This window comes from Danio aesculapii, chromosome 4 (genome assembly GCF_903798145.1).
Source record: "Danio aesculapii chromosome 4, fDanAes4.1, whole genome shotgun sequence".
Taxonomy (NCBI): Eukaryota; Metazoa; Chordata; class Actinopteri; order Cypriniformes; family Danionidae; genus Danio; species Danio aesculapii.
This window is the reverse complement of record NC_079438.1, coordinates 40,274,378-40,282,996: the sequence shown is the minus strand read 5'-3', so window position 1 is coordinate 40,282,996 and position 8,619 is coordinate 40,274,378. Positions and strand designations below refer to the sequence as shown.

The window sequence follows — 8,619 nt, the reverse complement described above, 5'->3', positions numbered from 1 at the left end:
ATACTTGATCCTCAGTTTTGAATATTTATTGAAAATCTCCAACAGCCTTTAAACAACAGACATTAGATGTATCAGCAGTTCTCACATGGTTTTCATGCACGCTATAAAATGTACAAAGTCATAATATGTATTGAGTAACAGTGTAATGAGTATTTGATAAATTATTGTCATCAAATATACAGTATGAGGAAGATAAAATGGCAGTCTGTACTCTGTATTTCAGTTCGTTAAGTGCTACAAAACGACTGAACTACAGAGACGTTTTCTCCCTCATATTTGCTAAAACTTTTTAGGCCCTTCAACGTCATAATGCATTATTGCAAACAAACGAATAAACAGTGACTTGCAGTTACCAGTGCGACTAAACACTAGAAGCACAAAGACTGTTTCTAAAATGATGCAGATTACAAAATTAGATACAGTATTGATAGCATTTTCTGAAGCTAGAATCTGTAGTATTTGTTTTACAATATGGATATCAGTAGTTTGCACTCTCACAGTATTAATCATATAAACCAAAAAGCTATTTTGTACAAATTGATACAAACGTCACTCTTAGTAGTGTAGAGAAATTTTGAAACGAATGTTTTACACTTACAAATTTATCAATAATCAAAGGACTTTTGTACAAAAATCTGCCTAAGCTTCTGGCAAGTGGTGGCACTTCATAAACCTTTATAAGGATATTGACTTCAGAATCCATCTCTTTGGAGAACTTACCTGACAGGAACATACCAAAAACATCCTGAAAATGAAACATTTGGCACAGTTCTAGTCCAACACACATCTGACAGCTTGGTTAATGCACTCACCAAGTCACCTGATTTGCCCCTTTCCTGCTTATCACATCACTGCATGGGTGCTTCTCAATCGGAAGGATGTGTCCTAGTAAGGCTGCATATCTACCCTGCCATGCCATCGAGCTCCGCTGAAGGACATCTCAATTTTAAGGATGCTTAGTAGGCAGTCTTTGCTTCATGTCCTATTTTGAAGGGTACATCTGGTGTTATCCATTGCATCCTTCATTTACCCTTAATCTATTACAGGCATTCAATTCACAAACACTTAGCTGAAAATGAGCTGAGCTCTGTGCTAATTAAATTCCATTATATAATGCAAAACAACAACAAAAAATATTTGGAGATGAAAATTAATGTTGTAAATGCATCGCATACCGAGAGAATACAGACAGTTGTCATTACTTGTACTGCATTGACAGAAAACTAGTGTATATAAAGATTTCTTTTATAAAGTAATCCTTAAGGTGATGATACATGGGGGAACTTTGGGCAATGATACCATCAATGGGCAACCAAGTGTGACATGGGGCAGCAACTAGATTCTGATACAAATTTCTTGCCTATTCCTTAAAGTTAAGTATCCAAGCAATATCACTTTGCCTGGCAACGTTGCTCAAAAGTTGCACCATGTATCATCACCTCTAGGGTGCATGTCTACTGAAGAGATTTTTCTCCAGCTGAGCATTTTTTTCGGTTGTTGTCTAAGGCTACGTTCACACTGCCAGGCTTAGTGCTCAAATCAGATTTTTTCTCAGATCTGACTTTTTTGCATGGCTGTTCACACTGCTGTTAATCATGTGGCCAATATCAGTTTTGCAGTGTTTTTTTGTGTATACTGTGTGAAGTAAGCACGTTATCAGATCATGCTTATAATTATTACTCTTTTCACAGACAACCGTGGTGTATTTCATGAACTGTAAGGGTTGTTCTGCTACTACTAATGTGTATTTTGGCATTTGAGACCTAAAATAAGTCTCTGAGTCACAGATTATTTGTGATTTATGACAAGCGCGGCGCATGGCGCTCTGACCAGGGGTGTAGTGAACTCATCAAGGGTTAATGAGCAGCCGCAGACTGAACTGTGAAGGCGGAGTTGGTTTATCTCCGTTTGCAGAGTTATTTCATTTTACTTCGTTATAAACAGCAGACACGTGCAGAACGGGGGTTTGGGTGCTCGAGCAGCTGCCTTTTTTCTCTCTGAGAGAAAGTTCCCCCTCCTTTGCACACGGATCCCCTATTCGCAACATCTGAAAAGATCAGATTCCATGCGTTTTGGGCTGGTCACACTGTCATCACACCGTCACATGAGGGGGAAAAATCAAATTCGGGCCACATTTGCCAGCAGTGCGAACGTAGCCTAAGGAACTCAGACAGTCGAAGAAGAACTCACATCTAAGCGTTTTTAGTGCTTTGGTGGACACACGCCCTTAGATTAGGATTTAATAGTATTTCTGCACCGTGACTGCAAGGGTGGATAAATGTATGACAGCAATTTGCACTTACTAGACCTTACAGTAACAGTTGCCATTCTGGTACTAAGTCCTATGCTTAGATGGACTCTACCATTTAAGCCTTAGAAGGACTGGAGTAGGAATCCTAGTGATGATTTGAGAAGCACCCCGAGTCTTTTGGCTTTATCATATTACATCATTCTTCTGTCTTAAAGTTGAGAACTCCCCTAGAGGTCAATAGTCTCGCTGCAGATGCTAAGAGCATCTATCTGTCTGCACACACTGATAAACTCTTCTTGGACGGACTGATCAAACTCCGACTGCTGGTCCAGACTGTCCTCTGACTTTAATGTTCTGTAGGGTCTCTGTATGTTTCCTTGTTGGTGCCCAGAGCTGGCAGTGTGGTTGGAACCTCCACTGAGGGTAGAGGATGGAGGATGGTGTCCTTCTGGAGTAGAGCACAGAACTAGAGAAGAACCACCCAGAGACTGTCTGTAGAGGGAAGAGGAACTGGAGCTGCCTCTCCAGCGCTCTGGAGATGAGCAGCAAGTGGAAGTTGAGAGTGAGGGAGATGGGGATGGAGGAAAACCCAACGACGGACCATTCATTTGCGTTTGAGGGGGAATGGGAGCCTGCGGTAGCACTTCAACACATGATGATGTTCTGTAAAACCCTGGATCAGGAATAAGGGTGCCTCTCGCTGTTTGGGCACCACTGGAGATGGTTTCTCTACCATTCAGGGAGCGGTCACTTGAGGTGAAGGGTCGTAAGGGGCTGAAGATGCTCATGGGAAATAGAGACTCACTAAAAAGTGCCTCATCAATGCTTCGACGCAGATTTATGGGTGATGGAGGACGCAGGTCTGCTGTGGAGTCACTTGTACAGGATGAACCCATAGAAGGGGCACCAGTGTTTGGATGAGTGTTCGGCAAGTCCAGGTCAAGGTCACGGTAAGCCAGTGCACGGTTGCTGTGGTACAAAAGGTCAAGACCATTTAAGCTGCCGAGACGGTCATCCACAAGTGTGTACAATGGTAGGCACTCTGTCTCTCCATGCCCAATTGGATCACAGATAGCCAGCTTCTCTTGATGGGATAGAGTCCACTGATAGCTTCCAGGAATAATAGGTGACTTTGCTGCAAGGAGTTCTGTCCAGCAACTACCTGCCTGGGGAAGGTGATCAGAACAGTAGACTGGTTGAGCAACTACCAGAACCAGTGTGAGACAAACCACTGCTTCACAAACTCTGCAGCTGAACTGGAAAGTCCACCATGGCCAAGGCCTGAATGACTCAACACTCCCAGCCATGCCAAGAGCATGTAGCATGGCGTAGAGCTGCAGCCCAGCACAGGCCAGAGAGAAGATGGCAGAGAGTAGCACTGCGGCTGCAGCTCTGTCCCAATCTCGGCTCTCTGCAAATGGGCAGCGGTTGTAGCGTTCAGCTGGTGTGGGTGATGTGTTGTTCAGATGATAAATATGCTTGGAGTCAGCACGAACATAGCAGTAGAACACAAAATATGCAGCTGATAGGAAGGTTGCCAGAGCCACAAAGGCACCTCTAGAGATCAAGGACAGAAACAGGTAGACTCGCTGGTCAACATGCAGTAATGCAACGGGGCCAAAGGCAGCAGCAAAGTGCAGAAGCACCAAGCCGGCCAGGATACAAGGTCTCTGAAAGACGGAATAAGATAGCTGCATGCGGGAGCGCATTGATAGGAGGAGGAACACTAAGCCAAAGGCAGCAGTCATACAGGGGAATGGAGCCTCGTAAAGTAACAACGAGGCCTCTGTGGATGCCATACGGTCTTGGTATCCATATGCATCATACACTAGGGCGAAGGCCCTAGTGCAGCCAGCTGCAACTAGGCAAAAACTGACCAGAGCAAAGTAGCCACAGCCTGATGGGTACTGAAGTGGCAGGCACAAAAGGTTCAGGGTGGAGGCCAAAGCAACTAGACAGAACACTGTGCCCAGGCCGTAGATGTGGGCTTCCCACGCTGAACCCCATGTTGCCAGGGCACTGTTCCAATCTGAATACAGTGCCACAAACATAGGTGGGGCTGGAAACAGTATAGGGCTCTGAGAGAGGTTGGTGGAGACCGTGGTTGTGCTGTCATTTTTGCTGCTGTTGCTCAGGACAGTGGTGGGCCAAGTGTCACTAGAACTGCAAATTCCAGAACGTTCTGCGTTGCAGTCGGGGAGGGCAGATTCTTGGGTAAAGTCTGTCGGCCAGTCCTCAGACACGGTGGAGGGCATTTCTGAAATAAAAAAAGAATGCATATTGCAATATTAGTCAAAAAATACATGCAAATAATGTTTAAAGTCATTATTGTTGTGCCTTAAAGAGATACTTCACCCTAAAATTAAATTTCATTTACTTTTTTCCCTATTGTTTCAAACCCTTTTGAGTATCTTTCTTCTGTCGAACACAAAGGAAAATATACTGAAGAATGTTTTGAATGAAAAACAACATTGACACCCATAGTTTTTTTGTTCTTACTATGGATGTGCTACAGTGGCTGCTTTCCCCCCCAACACACTCAATATTTAGTTTTGAGTTCAACAAAAGAAAGAATTTTAAAACCACTTGACTGTGAGAATTTGGTTTTATTTTGTGGGAACTATCCCTTTAAAACTTTAAAGGTGTAATATCCTACATTTGCTAGTCCCTTGTTTAGAATTTTTATCCTAGAGTAGACATCTGTTGAGTTGATCTTAAAATGCAACATGATGCCATCTAATTAAAATTTTTTTGAAAAACAGCTGTGATGAATATGGGAAATTTATTTATATTAACAAAATACGTAGGGTCCCCTTTTTTTAAACACACTTTTCATAGACTGTCTACAAAATGGTTATTCCAGCACAGATAACCAAAGCATTCATTACGGTCACCAACATCTCTGACAACCTATGATTTGTTTTTCTGCAATAGACATCACCACTAGAGGGCATTTTTGAGGTGTCTGTTAAGCTGACCATGTTTTACAGTAGGAAACAGTGGTTTAACCAGGGAGATTCCCAAATCTGGGAAACTGCATGTCTAATGTTTGGAATATATTAATAAAGGTAAATGTTCTCATAATGATGTTTACACTAGGGGTAGAAAAACTATTATTGTGAGAGAGTGGGAGAACTTCTTTATCTAAGTGGCAGGGATTGGTTGGGTTGCCAAGAAATGCAGAGACGCAACATCTGGTGTTTGTAAATAAATCTAATTGTGATTGTATTGTTTGATTCACAGAATTCACTTGGAGGAGGCTGCTGTTTTAGATTTTGGATTTTATGGCTTGGCTCTGGTACTTACGAGTGTTACATACATCAGTTTCTTAACTTTGGAACATTTAAAGTTCCATGTGACAATCATTTCCAATTCTGCAAATGCTTCATAAAGCTTACCAAACATTTGACTGGGAACGAATGTTTAAGTAATCCAAAATCAAGACCTCAGATGAACTGACATGACCATACAGCGTGTACACTTTATGCAAACCCACATAGGTTTATTTGTGACATTTAATGTGCCACCGTATAATGTATTAAGACATCCAACACATTTAAATCCGCCTGCCCTAGAAGAATTGCAGCGGGTGTGCAATACCGCCTAAGATGGATGATATTAGCCTCCGCAGCCATATCAGTCGTGCTCATAACAGTGTGGAAATGTACGTCAGCTCTTCAGAGACTGACACATCTAATTACACCCTTTACAGAGCAGATCAGAGTCATACCTCATCATAGCTTTCACCATCAAGCGTTCTAATAGAGCTGGTGAGTTTACTGAAGCTCCGAGATAGAAATCATGAAGCTTTATAGGCCATTCTACAGAACGCTGCCATTTGTGTGCCTTGATAAATCCGTGAAGAATAACTAAATGAATAGACTGCTACCTTTTGTCAGTGTAAACATTTACTAACATTTCTCTTGACTATAGCTTTGAAACTACATCAACTAGCAAGTCAGAGAATAATTAGACTGGCTACTTAATATCTACTAGCACTTTATTTGATCACAATGTATGATATCACTATTAACAAACAATTAACTAAGACTTTTAGCTCAATAAACTACTAATTTACTGCTTATTAGTAGTTATTAAGGTAGTAGTTGGTTTAAGGTATTGTGTAGGGATTGTAGTTCATAAGTACTAATAAACAGCCAATATCTTTATATAAGCCAGTAGTTTGTAGTAGCAATTGGTACTTACACTAAAGTGTTACACCCTTCCCCCCAACAGATTCTACTGAAAAAATAATGTCCAAATATAAGACAACTTATTCTACTAACTCTAAACAGTCTACTAATGCTTTACAACAAGAGAGAGGGAAGTCTCACAGGCTGGTACTAAGATATGTTACCACAAGCGAATGACACTAAAAACAGGTGTAAACAGAGGTATAAAACCGTTTAAGCTTGTCCACTTTTGATCACTTTTTGATCTTGAGATGGTTGAAAACATATCTGATTCATGGTGTAGATCTCATGTAGTTGAATTGGTTCTAATGGCAACAAAATACCATATACTACAATATTCTGCATTTTAATTTTGGTCATTTGTGTACTTTTTTCCTTCTTTTTTGGTATATTTAGGTTCCAGTGTCAGAAATGAGTAGGACTTAGTTTACCTAGCCCCCATAAATTTGGACACGTATTTTTGTGTCACAACTAAAACGCCACGGAGAAGCGAGATCAGCCATTGGTGGCAGACTTTGGAGATATGATTGAGGCCTCTCTTGCTCGATCTGCTTTCCCTTGACTTTTGTCAGTAACGCTGCTGCATGCATTAGTTTCCCACATTCGTCAGAAGATAAGCCCTAAATTGTCAAAGCTATGCTATTATTAATCAGAAATTGAGTGTACATAGTTTTACGTTAGGAAATGCAGTCTTGAATTTATAAACATTCAGCAAGTGCAGGAGAACAGATGTAACACATTGATAAAATTTAGTTTTCAGTCACGCTCCTGTGAAGTAATATTCACCTCATTTAGTTTTGCCTTCGTTCATTTTTGTTTTCAGTAGTGACATAATGCACAAATATTCAAACACATGATTTTTCTACAACACGTTTTTAAACATAATAGTTTAACTAATTAATTTCTATTAACTACTTTTTTGTTTTTCCCATGGTGTTCTTTTGCAAGATAGTTGTATTCAGATTAAAATGTAATTTAAAGACTTAACTAGGTTGTTAACTAGGAAAGTTGGAAGTTATTGTATAACTGGTTTGCTTTGTAGACAATGAAAAAAAATATAGTAAATATTTCCTAAGGAGGCTAATAATACTGTCCTTAAAGTTTTTTTTTTTTTTTTTTAATTCAAACTGCTTTTATTCAAGACAAACTATAAGAAATAAGACTTATTATGACTCCAAAAGAATTATTTTTATTTTAAAGAAATTCTGTGAAGATTTGCTTGGTTTGTTAAAGAGCACTTGGGAAACATTATTTGAAATTAATGGGAGGGCAAAAAAATTGACTTCAACTGTATCTGTTAAAGTTTAAAGGTGCAAAAATGTGCCTTGATGTACTTGATGTTAAACGTGTTATCCTACAATACAAAGTTACTATTTGACAATGGAATCACTAATTAACATGACAGATTATTTTGAGTTTAAGTTATTTAATTAGCTTGACTTTGAATACTTGTTTAAGTAGTTTGTGATGTACAGTTAAAGTCAGAATTATTAGCTCCCCTGAATTATTAGCCCCTGTTTATTTTTTTCCCCAATTTCTGTTGAGCGGAGAGAAGATTTTTCTCAACACATTTCTAAACATAATAGTTTTAATAACTCATTTCTAATAACTGATTTATTTTATCTTTGCCATGATGACAGTAAATAATATTTTACTACATATTTTTCAAGACACTTCTATACAGCTTAAAGTGACATTAAAGACCATTCAAAAAAAAAATATAGCTTAAAGGGGCTAATAATTTTGACTTTAAAATGGTTTTTAAGAAATTAAAAAATGATTTTATTCTAGCTGAAATAAAACAAATAAGACTTTTTCCAGAAGAAAGAGTATTATCAGACATACTGTGAAAGTTTCCTTGCTCTGTTAAACATCATTTGGAAAATATTTAAAAAAGAAAGAAAAAAATCAGTGGGTTTAATAATTCTGATTGCAACTGTATGTTAAATTGAGCCCCCTTAAAGTTCAAGTGGCCCCTGCCCAGCCCCTTAGTTACTCTGGTCTAGAACCAACACTGGGAACACCCCTTTAAGATTTACATATACTTCATATTAAATTAATGACTAAATTGATAAAGAGGTTTCTAACTCATTTAAAATTATTCCCAATGCATTTCTTTAAAGGTTTTAAACAAAAGATCAAATTGGATCTTCATTTAGCATATTCTTTTCACTT

General features: G+C 39.1%; 1 protein-coding gene across 1 annotated transcript in view; it reads right to left on the bottom strand.

The window, feature by feature from the left end:
* Positions 1-11: 11 nt before the first annotated feature.
* Positions 12-8,619, bottom strand: part of prrt4b (proline rich transmembrane protein 4b) — a 31,350-nt gene continuing 22,742 nt past the window's right edge. The window contains exon 4 of the mRNA XM_056455629.1: positions 12-4,508. Coding sequence (XP_056311604.1) covers positions 2,479-4,508 — 2,030 coding nt within the window. The 3' untranslated portion in view covers positions 12-2,478. The remainder of the gene's footprint in view (positions 4,509-8,619) is intronic.